General features: G+C 35.8%; 1 protein-coding gene across 1 annotated transcript in view; it reads right to left on the reverse strand.

Annotated features, from left to right (window-relative positions):
* The window catches only part of DNAH14 (dynein axonemal heavy chain 14), a 204,067-nt gene that overhangs the window by 133,507 nt on the left and 57,223 nt on the right, over positions 1 to 13,337 (reverse strand). Inside the window, exons 22-27 of the mRNA XM_074316462.2 lie at positions 12,689 to 12,860; positions 10,288 to 10,392; positions 10,085 to 10,203; positions 9,292 to 9,366; positions 3,888 to 3,975; positions 2,186 to 2,439 (exon numbers count right to left, since the gene is read on the reverse strand). Coding sequence (XP_074172563.2) covers positions 2,186 to 2,439; positions 3,888 to 3,975; positions 9,292 to 9,366; positions 10,085 to 10,203; positions 10,288 to 10,392; positions 12,689 to 12,860 — 813 coding nt within the window. The remainder of the gene's footprint in view (positions 1 to 2,185; positions 2,440 to 3,887; positions 3,976 to 9,291; positions 9,367 to 10,084; positions 10,204 to 10,287; positions 10,393 to 12,688; positions 12,861 to 13,337) is intronic.

The raw sequence follows: 13,337 nt of genomic DNA on the forward strand, positions 1-13,337 counted from the left end.
ACAGTTATCAATTACCAGAGCTTTATTCCTCCTATTATTCTTCCTTTAGAACAGAGGTTCCCAAACTTCCTTGGTTCGCTATACCTGTAGTATAGCAGTAATTTTTTCATTACCCTTCACTATCTCCTAATTGCTTTTATTAATGTTTAGGTCCAAAGCAGCTTATTAAAAATATTATACAACTATATTGAAAGAAAAACCTTTTTCTTTCATTCTCAAATAACCACACTTATGGGATGTATGTGCCTGTTGTGCACTGCACAACTTCTCAAATCTTGGAATCAGACTGGATACAGCCCATCTTGTTTCCTGTACCACGTTAATTTTCATTCAATGCTTTTTATTGGGGCAACTGTCAAAAACCTAGGTTTACAAGGATAAGAAGTCACTGAAAGGTGGAAGTATGATCCGATGTTAAAATTGTGAGCTACTTCAAGCTACTAATTTGCTTGGTGTCTGACAAGTATGTATCCCTGTGAGTCCCTCAAAAGTTTAAAAAATCTTGCAGTGCCCTGTGAGTTCCCTATGGTCAGTCCCCTTGACATATAATTTGGGAACTGTAGCCCTAGAATCACAGACACAATCGAATAGTCTTATTAGAATCTTCTTTTTCCTAATTTAATTTTCTATATATGTTCTTCCACTTTTTCACTTTTAAAGAGAGTTAATGGAAGGAAGTTATAAAGGAAGTTATAATGATATATAAACCTTTTGCAGGCTGATAGTTCATAAACATGGCATTTTTTTTGGGCAATTAAGAATGTATAGAGTTATACTTCATAGTAAAATAAACATGTGAACATATGTCAAGTATAAAATATCCATGCAAAATATACTCAAGTGGTTTCAGTCAAACACAGAGCAGCTTTCTGCTCCATTTTCCCTAGAGTTTAAAGGAAACTGTCATATCTAAAATAAAGAAATTTATGCTAATAAACAATTTCTTAAAAGTTAGCTTTTCTTGAAAAGGAAAGACTTTATGCAGGCAGGACAGTTGTTTTCTACAGAGAAAACCTCAGAAAAAAATTAATTCAAAAGTTTGAAACTTCACTTATATTTATTATCTATAATAAACTTCATTTATTATAGGAATTGTATGCTTGATCTCCTCACTAAACTTCGTGGCTCAATTTTTGTACAGTTTCATATTTGTATATGAAATATAGGTAATCCCAGTAAAACATAGCACTTCCATAACACAGTTTCCCTCTAACATGGTTCGAGAATTGGGGAAAACCCTCACACAATACGGCATCCTAGAACATGGTTTCACTCTAACACGGTTTGAAAATTAGAGAAATCCCCGAATACAGGGAGCATAACAAGAGCTTTTAAGAGCAAAAATTATCATTCGAAATTTTTCATTCAAGAGTGGATGTCATATTATTTTGACTGCAAAATTTTAAAATTTATTAGAATTTTAAATCCATTTTGTTCATGGAGTATTAAGCTCAGAGGAAGAAGATATCTTGTCAAAAAGAAAATGCCCTCAGTTAATGGTGCTTAGTAGTGATGATGAAGAAAACATTATTTAATACATATTAATATGCTACACTTTTGGTGAAAATTGATTTAATAAAGATATTTCTCTTAATTATAAAAATATAATAGTATGTTGTTTTAATTTTTGGAATCTAAACCCGTTTTGTACCAGTTCTTTGTTTCATGTAACACGGATTTGTATAACACGGCATTTTTAAGGAACCTCACAACCGTGTTACACGGGGTTACCTGTACCTACATATGTATGAATATACAGTAATTGACTCTGGGTAGGAGGAAGGAAGTGCTGAGTTAGAGAATTGCCTGGAAATGTTTTCTGATTTGTTTCCCAGCTTAGTCTGTTCCAGAACTGACAGCACACGGTGGAAATAAGAGGATTGAGGTAGAGCTCCTCTCACTCCTCACTGCAAACTGCTCTCTGGCTGAATGGCACAAGAGAAAACACAACCATGAGAAGAGTGTAGGCAGTTCAGGAAGGTCAAGCAGAAAAGAAGTTACAGTGAAGGGGAAAGGCAGTGGGAAAAGAAAGCAAAGAAAGTTGAGTATCAGAAGTTGGCACAATTTGCTTAGAATTTCTGCAAAATGAAAACTCAGGTTTGACAAAGTCTGTGGTAGAGAATTAATTTACCTAGAGATGGCTATGTGAGAAATTTATGTAGAGTGACAATTTAGATCTGCCTACCTTGTCCACTCAAAATCCTCTGCATTGCAGATATTTTTTAGTAGTAAATCTCTCACTATGTCTCTGCAGTGAACATAAAGGGTAAGCAGTGCCCCCAGCACTGTTTTTGTCCGAGAGTTATTAGTATCCAGCACGACCAGCTCTGCAACCTCTTCTAGACCACACAGCACACCAGCATGGACTTTTTCCAACTCTTCTCTTGAATGAGAACTCACAAAACTTCTGACACAATCATTATAAAACATGATCTGGCTCTAAAAAAGTAAGATATAAATGTGATAAGTGAAGCATAAGTTTTATAAATTAAAACAGATGTTTTCATGAAGTGTATGTCGTGTGTGTGTGTGTGTGTGCGCGTGTGCAGTTGTGTGTGTATAAAAGAGAGAGCTTACACGTTTGTACGTATTTGAGAGTTAGAGATTGAATTTTGATTAATGCTTGTGGGGGCTTATTCATTAATAAATGTAAATATATTTATCACCAATATTTATACTATGTAAATGCTGTATTCTTAATCCATCATCACTAGGCTAAGTAATAATCTGGGGACAGTAATAATGGTAGAAAACTCCAAGGTGAAATTAGTGCTGTTTCCTCAGTTGAACTCAGAAGTACCGTCCCCGGAATATGTTATGTCTGCAATCATAGTTTTCAGATGATTTCTATAACTTCTGTTATCTAATCCATCTCTGACAGTCACTCTTCCCATCCATACCAGAGCTGTTTTAGGAAGCCTACTTCTTAGTGTCAGATTGACCTGGAAGTTAATGGAAGGGGATCTGTCAAGAGGCTTACAGTTTATACAAGTGGGCCCAGTCTAGTCACATGTATCCTTAAAATTGGAGAACTTTTTCTGCCTATTAGCAGAGGGGAGAAGAATAGTCAGAGATGCAACATACTATCTCTGAGGAGGAAGCAAGGGGCCCCAGGCCAAGGAATGCCAGTGGCCTCTAGAAGATGGAAGAAACAAAGGAAACAGAGTCTCTCCTAGAGCCTCCAGAAAGGAATACACCCCCGGTGGCATCTTATTTTAGCCCCATGAAACCTGTGTTGGCCTCCAAACCTATAAAACAATAACAAATTGTGTTGTTTTAAGCAACTAAGCTTGTAGTAACTTTTTAATGACAGCAGTAGAAAATTAATACAGTACAATATAGAGATATCCCTAGGAAAATAACTTATGGTCTATTTTCATTCAACTTTTTATTATGCTAAATCTTCAACATCAGACGTTGAAGGAATTATAAAACGAATACCTATATACCCACCATCTATATCCTACAATTAACTTTTTACTATACTTACTTCCTCATGCACTTGTCCATTTATCCATCTATCTGGCCATCTCAGTTCATGATACATTTCAAAATAAGCTACACCTACCATGTTTCCTTGAAATAAGACTTAGCCAAACCATCAGCTCTAATGTTTCTGTTGGAGCAAAAATCAATATAAGACCCGGTCTTATTTTAATATAATGTACGACCGGGTCTTATATAAGACTGGGTATAATACAATATAATACTGGGTCTTATATTAATTTTTGCTCCAAAAGATGCATTAGAGCTGATGGTCCGGCTAGGTCTTATTTTCAGGGAAACATGGTATCAGTACCCTTCATAATGATTTATTTCTAAGTCTTTGCTTTCTTGGCAATGTAGCTACAATTAAATACTTATATATCAAAGCAGCATTAACTTACCACAGTGAGTACCACTTGTCCTGGATGAGATACAGCCCAACGAGAAAAAGGTTGGCAGTTCCAGTCTTCAACCCCTTGATTTACAAATCTATAAATAAACAACTTACTTATATTATTTATATTTAATCATTGATTATGTCCATTTAATGATCAAGCATGACAAGATCACAGGGGAACTTTCCCTTAGGATGTCTGATTTTTTTTTGGTTCTAATTTAGGTATATGTTTGGGACCAAATAGCATTAATGGTCTTAATTCATGCATAATGCATATCCTTTAAATTCCTCTTTAACATCATCTGCACTTTTCTAATGAGGCCGTTAAGTCTTTGGGATGGAAAAACTGTATTAAACTAGGAAATGATACCTATTAGCTTTGAATTTCTAATACTATCAATGACAAAATCAGCATTTAAAATAATTTCTACAAGACTGAGTGCTGAGTTGAAACCAGCAGATGGTAAATTCCTGCATTTAGCTTTAAAAATTAATTATAATGGAGAAAATAGGATTTATGAGAAATATCCACAGACATTTTATTTAAGACCAAAGTTAATATGTATCAACAGTATATGTTTTGATATTGTTATGGTGGGTTTTTTTCCATACAGAAGGTTTAAGTTTCTCTACAGTCGAATCACTTTACATTTTACCACTAGTATGTTTTACAAATTCTCAACACTAAATTTTATTTATTTTCCTCTAATACTTAAATGGCTTTTCTTAAATTATCTTAAATTTATTTAAAATTTATTTGAATATTTAAAGTGAGTATCGATTCTTTTAATTTTTGTCTCAATTTCAAGTGATATCTATTTTTATTATTTTTTATCATTGCCAATGAGAATAAATATGTTTACAAAAACATTTTATATATTTCAAAGCCGTATCAGTGGGAAATGCACCTTTCATCAATTAAAATTACTTTTTATTTTATTTAATGCCTTTTTTTTGTTGTTGCTGTTCCATGCTTTTATTTGTAACTTTGTTGTTGCATTGCTTCATCTCTCAAAGAGCATTTAGTTATATTTCATTTGACAAAAATCTTTAGGTTGGTTAATTAAGATCTGATTCCATACTTACATTACTATTTATGATCTTTATTCGGGGTTTTATTATTTAGTTCTTTGCTTTCTATTTTGATCTTTATTTTTCTCTGTGTTTATATTCATACAAATGCACACACACACAAACACACACACACGGACATTATATTTTCTTTATTTTCTCTAGGGTTTCTTTATTTACGCTGATTTTTTAAGTCTATCAGGAGAGAGTGGATCAAGATTTATGATTTAACAATCCTATCTTCATCATGAACCATATTCCTTCAAATGACTAAAAATACATGAAAAAAAAAGTATATGTTTGGAAAACAAGAAAGCGTGTTCCAAGGCATCAAAAACTTGAACAATTTCTATCAGATGGAAAGCAAACTGGGATTGAATTTTAGAAAAAAGGAGGGAGAAACCAAACAACACTACTGTCAACTTGAACAAAGGCAGGAGGGAGCCCCGGGAAGCTCTGTACGATGATCAATTAGGAGGGGGTTTTCTAAGAGGGAGACCAGGGCACCTCCACCTCTGCCAACATCTCTGCCTGCACTGAGCTGCTGGTAGCTGTTCAGAATGAAAATTCAGAGTCCTGCTTGGTGGAGGTCTCCTAGGGTGAATGTTTGGGGCTGGAGAAAGAAGCAGAGTAGAATCTGAAATAACTCCACGTATCCTAAAACCTTACAGAAAATAAAGGAAGGGAGGCAAGTAGAGAGAGGAGATGAGAGGAGAGAAAGGAAGTTGACCCTGGCATTTGTTCCATAGAAATGGAATATTTGAAATTGCTGGTAATTAGAGTAGCAGTGACAGTAGTATGTAACCTCCAGGAGAAACGGAAAGGGACCTCCACGCACTAAAAGAAAAGCTACTCACAGACTTGGTCCCACATGGCCTGCTTGTCAAAGATAATATTACTGTAGGCAGGCTGTCGTAATTAGAAGCTAATATTTACTTATAGAAGAGGGACACACCGGTACATATCTGAACAGACGACCAAGAATGACCCAACATTTTATGAAAACTAATCCTGTGAAAAAGAGCACCAATCCCTGCCAGTAGAAAAACTAAAATGAGGAAGCAGGGTTAACAAAGGAGAGTGAAGAAAACTTAAAAATAGTTACTTTACTTCACCAATTCTATTAAATTCTCTGAAATCAGGATGCATCTTATAATTGATGGTGTCTGACAATTACTCAGCCAGCGAGTTGGGACTTAGGAATATGAAAATCTTCGGTTGGCATTTTCTGGTAAGATAAAATAGTGCCAAAATTCTGTTACAATTGATGAAGTAAAAATAATATCTCCAAACAGAAGAATGCAAGTATGTACCCAAAAGCCAGAAAAAGGCTTCTAAGTAAAAGAAACTACTTTTGAAAATTGAATAATGTGTTGTTAAGATAATAATCTTACCATTTTGGCTGAACTGCAGAGCAGTCATTTGTGAAAATAAAAATGACGCTTCCCAAAATCCAGCATAAAGGGGCAAATCCTGCTTTGCTACGTCCACCAATCTTGAACTATTACACCCTGATCTTTACCCAGTCCTAGTGAAACACCCATTCTGAAAGACCTGCTTTAAAACCTGACTTCAAAATCTCAATAAATATTTCCATTTTCTTCTTCCTCCTCTAAGGCACATTCTTAAGGGTAAGTAGTGTTCTTTTTTTACTCAATCAACTCAGCTTTGTCTTATGAACAGATTTTGTGGTGATATTTTGGGGAACTAGCATTCAACAAGTTGAATTTGAACTTAGAATAACATGCAAGTATGAAGGCAAAATAAAAATATTTGTTACCTACAGATGCTTTCTAGAAAAATTACTTGGAGATACATATAGCAAAATGAAAATTAATTTTAAAATGTCAGACCTACGAAATAGTAATGAACAAAACCAAAATAAACCAAAAAACTTACTAAGTCTAGATAATTGTTGACCCACAAATAAAGAACTAACAGCAATTTGGGATAAAATCCCAAATGATTACAATATGGAGCAGGAGATGGGAGGGAATTAGGATGTGACGCATGCTTTTTGGAGAGAAATTAGAGACATTTATTATAGGCTTTGATAAAAATATGTTTCATTAAGTGTATTAAAATTTTAAGAGTATTCACTAGAAAAAAATGTTTATAATTTTGGCATGGCTACACTGAAAGAGACAATGAAACGCAATCTAACAACAGTAAGTGAAAAAGAACAACAACAAAGCCCCAAACCCAAAGCCCAGTTGTCAGAAAACATACAATAAGACGGCAGGCATGAGTCCAAGTGCCAGGATAATCAAAACAAACGCTGAAAGTCAGTATACCACTCAGCAAAGCATAGCACATTCAAAGGTTTGCTTGCAGAGAGTTTACTGAAGGGCCTCTGCAGAGACGAGGGCAGGGTTAGGGAACCCCAAGGGATGGTGAACACCAGGCTCTAGCAACAGGGGGCAGTGTAACCACCACACCAGGTTCAAAGGGGCAAGGAGAGCAATGTCCCTGGGACCTGCTCAGGGCTGGAGATGTTGGAGAGGGGCCACCTGTCAAAAGCTGTATCTTCAGGTAAAGGAACATAGATTCTGCCCAAACTAGTGAGGCAGAGAGACAGCCTCACATTGGCCCCACCTGCCTGGAAACTGGAGGGCACAGGAATGCAGGTTCTGCCCCCCACAGACACGAGCATCCCACGTTCACCCAACGTTCACATAAGACACGAACGGGCACAGAATGATCTTTGGGGCATCAGACTAACTGGCACTGGTAACAAACACTTTGACATTGGTAAAGTACAACAAAATAAAAGCAAAAATTAAAATCCATTTTTATACTTGATTCAAGAAATATTAACATGACACAGAAATGTTGTGATAAAAATGATTGTGATCATGGAAACAGGTACAATGAGTTATTTATATTAAACAAATAGCATTTAATAAAAATATTAACTGGTATAAAAGTACTGATGTACTGACTAATGGTACACTCTACTAAGATTTTTGTTTATGTGGAACAATATAGCATCAAAATATATAATAGATATTAGCAATAAATGAGATAAATAAAAAGAAATTGACAAATTCACAAAAAAGTAGGAAATATTCATATAGTTTTCTAGGAAATAAAGTAAGTAGACCAAAAAGTAAATAAGAAAATCAAGGAAAGTTCAACAAAAAAGCAAGTTATTTACCTGAAATCTATGTAACTTTGCTAACAATTGTGACACTAATAAACTTAAAAAAAACAAAAAAAAGAAATTTACTAATGTAATTAATGATAGCCACAAATTAAAGGTCAAACTGTATTTGAGTTTCTCAGTAGATTCATAAAAATCATTTGATGTAATTAAACATTCTTTAATTATTAAAAACTTTGCAAACTAGGAATAGAATAAAACTTTGATAAGGGGTGTATTCCAGAAACCTAAGCATCATAACAAATGGTGAAGCATTAGAAACTTTCCCACTAAAATTAGGAAAAAAAGAAGGACGCTCACTGCACTTTTCACCATTGTACAAAATTTGTCATCCTAAACAACATGAAAAGAAAATGACATTTTAAAAAGAATTGTAAAGAAACAGACAGGATTATCATGAGCAAATGCTAAAATTGTCTAACCAGAAAAAATCCCAGAGCAATGCCTGAAAACCTACTTGTCTCTCGAATGCCCAGATGCATTTTTCAGGGTTCCTTGCCCACAGAGGTAACCCCGTCACGTGTAAGATGACATCTTGTACTTATCACATCACCCCACGGGTAAGAACTGGAGCAAAGGAAATTTGGTGATTTATGTAAGTAAATAATAATCTGCTCTAGAAACCTTGTGTTGGCATTCCGGATAATATTGATAAATACAGATTTTAAAACTTCAAGACCAATAGCCTTTCTGTACCCACTTAGAAACGGTTAGAAATGTAAACACTTAGAAATGCAGCAGACCACGCTAGTCAAATTAGTTTTCAAAGGTCCCACTCTCAGGCTGTTTCTTCACCCTAAACAGACAGCAGTAATAGATGAAAACACGAAAAGGACTAACCCACGTAAACAATTCCAGGAAGCCAAAGTGGGACCGAAATGCAAAGCAGTGAAGTGGGCAGCCGTGGAGGCCTAGTGGGTCTCATCCAAAAGCAGGCAAATCCAGCCCGTTTTCAGATACTTAGGAATCTCAAGGTGCACAGAACTGAATGTTGTCTGTGATTACACATTCAAACTGACATTTACATTGTAAAAATGATTATTTTGCCATCTTGTTTTATCAAAACAGGATTTTCACTCCATCTACTTCTCTGGATATCTAGATTAGTAGATAACCAAGTTTTAAAAATACATATATATACACAAAAATTTTAGGATTTACACATTGTACTTACTTTTTTAGTACATTAAACATGCTTTTCTCTACATTTTCCAACCACTGTTCTACAGCACTTCTTACACGAATTTTCCTATATTTTCAAAAATAATATATGAAGAATTATTTGTATTAATGTTTCCTTCCTTTGATAAGCTTGTACACTAAGGTTTCTACACTTATAATATTCATGGGCCAAAGGACTATCATCCTATAATATCTTTTGGTTTTTCTAGATCTTAATTTTGAAAAACTATGCAGAAACCATATCACCTATCTTTAGGGAATTCTGGCATCAAAACCATGAATTACCAAATAGATAAATTACATTACAAAGCATTGTTTGATTCCTCATTGGACCTTTTAAATAGTCAGCCTCAATCAGAGTCAAGTTAGGGGTTTTGGTGGATAGGAAGACTTTGGCACAGCATTTTTTAAATCAAATCACATCAGGAGCTACGTGCCAAAGGTGAGCGAGCCCTCACCCAGGATGCAATGGAAGGACCTGGTGTATTAAAATTGCCTGGGGGTCATTCATGACAAAACCAAGGTCAGTGGAAGAAGCTGTAGCACCAACAACCTCAAGCAAATAGCAAACTGCCTTCCTATCTATGTTCAAAAGATAAAACCTTGGGGTGGCTTTGAGGATAACATTAATATCGATATGGAAAGGTAAGATTCCGCATGAGAACATTGTCTTCGAAGATATAGTTTGCTTAGAAAACGTCTATGAAATATCAGAAATTTCCAAGCAGAGCTTTTACCTAAAATTTTAGCGTCTAAATGCTTAGTGTGTAACATAAATATCATACTTTGGCAGCACAAGAGTTTCTCCTTCAGCAGATATGAACATCATCACACACGCAGGGCCAATTTCTTGTTTCCATATTACTAATTGTTTTATATTTTCAAAACACTTCACAAGGTGAGGCTGTGGACAGAAACAAATGTCAGGAACATTATAAAATTCTGACTTGGATGGGAAATAATATTGCTGAGCAAAGAATGACATTACCTGTACAGACTCAGGATTTCTGCTCTTAGCTAGAATATCAAGAAGCTCAGCATTGCTAAGAAAGTAAAATCGTGGGAAAACCATTCTTTTCATTTCAAGGTAGTCCTGTCCAGAACCAAAAGAAGTGCAATTCAGAATACGTTTAATCATGGTATGAATCACATCGCCATTTGGGCCTCCATTTACACAATATTACAAAAGCCACAATATTAAAGTTGCAGTATACGTAGTAGCACCAGTCAAAATAACAGCCCATGCTCAATGAAAGCTATACTTAAATTGTTAATTTTTAAATAAATCACACCTGAAATAAATGAAAACAAAAATTATTTTTAAAAATCCCACCCTTGCACATACGTGGGCACACACACACACCATTGTACGAGTATCACTGATCGTTAATAAAGCACCGTATTTTGGTATGATCACCATCGCTTTCCACGCTCCCAACTTTCTGTTCTTATTTCCCTATCCTCTGAGAGAATAAGTTGTCATTTCAGCAGGTCACCATTTGCCTTCAAGATCCCTGTTCGTCCCCTACACTTTAATGTTGACATCTCTTGGTTCTGTTCTCATCACTCTTCCTACCCATGATGCTTTTCTTGGGCTATTTGATACACACCCAGCTGCTCTTTGGCTCAGCTCACTTCCCTCTGCCCCAGGTAAATACACCCGATGGCTGATTGAAGACGTTCACTTGATTGTCCCACTAAGTGTTAGATTTTCAATGTGTACAAACTTAGTTCTGTCCAGACAAGCCGCCTCCTCCTCTCCTCGTAGTTCCTACCTCTGCAGTGTGATCTTCTTTGTGGGCCAAGCCAGAAAGCCAGGCACAATCCTGGACCTTTTTTTCATCCTTTACTTACCTATCTGACACTGCTGATGCCAGCTTCTTTCATCCTTACCATGTTCTCACTTTAGCCTCCCACTATTTCTAGTCTTTTAACTGGTTTCTTTGTATCTATTCCCACTGCCCCCAATCTATATGTACTCTACGCTTCCTCTAGGGAAGCGCTTCCCTAGAATTTTCTCTACATTAAATCATTTCGCTGTCCTGCTTAAAATCCTTCAGTGGCTACTCAACATTCAATATTCATTGTGATATTCAAGGTCCTTCACCATCTGTCCCCTGCTCCCCTGGAGAATCTCATCTTTCAACACTTTCCAATTTGCAATCTCCGTTCCATCTGCATCACCTCGTTTACACCACCAGAACGTGCCATACTTGCTGACAGCTCCACATCTGTACTTTTCCGCTTGCTGAAGACGCTCTTCCCACCCACCCACACCTGATTCTTTCACCTGGCTAACCCACGCACTTCCTTCAAGACCCAGGTCAGTGATTCCTTCTCACAGACAGGATTAATCTCTCTACTTTAACACTGTCATACCATCCAACCTATCACAGCAGACCTCACACTGTAACATCTCTTTACCTTTTTCGGTTGCCTGTAATGTATTTTGAGTTCTGTAACAGAAAGGAATATATCTTTTACCTTTGTAGTCCCAGCATCTAGCAGCAGTGCCTGATATAAAGTAGATGCCCAGTACATGAATGAATGGAAAATTATTGGTTGGTAATGATGCTTAGTAATAGTCCAAACATGTACTAGAAATAATTAGAAAGCTTTTTTCAATGAGCACTTGGTAAACTGGTTATTATTAACCAGATCACTCTGGGTGCCACCCCTTATGACTGTCCCAGATCACGGATTTACGTAGCAGAGGGTCTTCCTGGGCAGACAACTTTCTGCAGGCTGTAACTGCCATATGTGGCTATTCTGGAGGCGTCAACCCAACTACGAAGACGTGTGTTCAACAAGGAAAAGAGAGGAATGCCAGGAAAACATCTTGGCTTATAAAGTGAAGTGAATATGTTCACACAAAGCTCAAATATTAAAACCCAATATTAAAGGTATATATGTCTAGCTGACAATTTAATATTCTGGAAATGTAAAAATATATGGAATCAATAATTTAGAAAATCATCATAATATTCAATTTGAACTTTTTCTGATTTTATAACTTAATGATAATAGTAGTGCTAATATAAGTAACATCCATTCAGTCCTTTCTTTGTGCCCGCTCCTGTGTTTTAAAAGCACTGTCTCATTTAGCACAATTCCCCTCAAGGTAGGTACTATCATTAACCCCAATTTAAAGATAAGGAAACCTAGGTGCTTAAACGTTTGATACTTTGCCTAAGGTCATTTAGATAGGTTCATCCATTTTTTTTCCATTTTGATAGTATTTTCATTAGCCCTATAGATGGTGAGAGTTTGAAATATTGTTAGCAGCTACAGCAAGGAAGAAAATCTGCACTGAAGTTAGTTTCTGTAGTTCATTATACTACATTTTGTAGATGAAATGATTCTCCAGTTTAGGATGGCTACAGTTTTACCTCTAGACTTTTCTTTATATATTCAAGGTGTATGTTGCAATTTTGCAGAATTTCAAGGATTCCTGCAGAGGTGGCTATTTGCAAAGCATCCAGTTTGTTTTGTATTTTTAACATTATTTCTTTCCACATGGAAATCACTTGAGAGAAGAGTTTTGCTTCTGCTGGGAGCTGCCTTTAGAAAGAAAATTAGGGATAATTTTATTTTTTGAAGGTACTACAGTTAAAATCTATAATCTAAATGCATTGCCACAGAATATTGTTCAATTTACAAAATATTTTGATATGTTACATTTTTGCTGATCAATCATTAAAGATATTTTTCCAGTATCTATTATGTATAAGTGATGTACATGGTAGAAAATACTAGGATAAATCAGATACATATCCATCATCTAACAAGATTATACTCTGTGAGGTACAGGATAGATGCAGACAAGTTCTACATAAAGTAAATGGAACTGATTTTTGTCCTAGGAAATGTAATAAAACAAAGGGCTACTAAAATTCTAGAGAAATGAAGTCTGGGGCGAGTTCCTTGGAGAAGAAGCTATTTGATCTAGGTTTTAAAGGAGGAACAGTGCTTTTGCACGAAAAGAATCACAGAGAAGGCATCTGACCTAGAAGCAAGAGTACAGCAGTGTGGATAAGA

Source organism: Rhinolophus sinicus, chromosome 6, assembly GCF_057876585.1.
Source record: "Rhinolophus sinicus isolate RSI-liver-muscle chromosome 6, RSI-T2T, whole genome shotgun sequence".
In the NCBI taxonomy this organism is placed as follows: domain Eukaryota; kingdom Metazoa; phylum Chordata; class Mammalia; order Chiroptera; family Rhinolophidae; genus Rhinolophus; species Rhinolophus sinicus.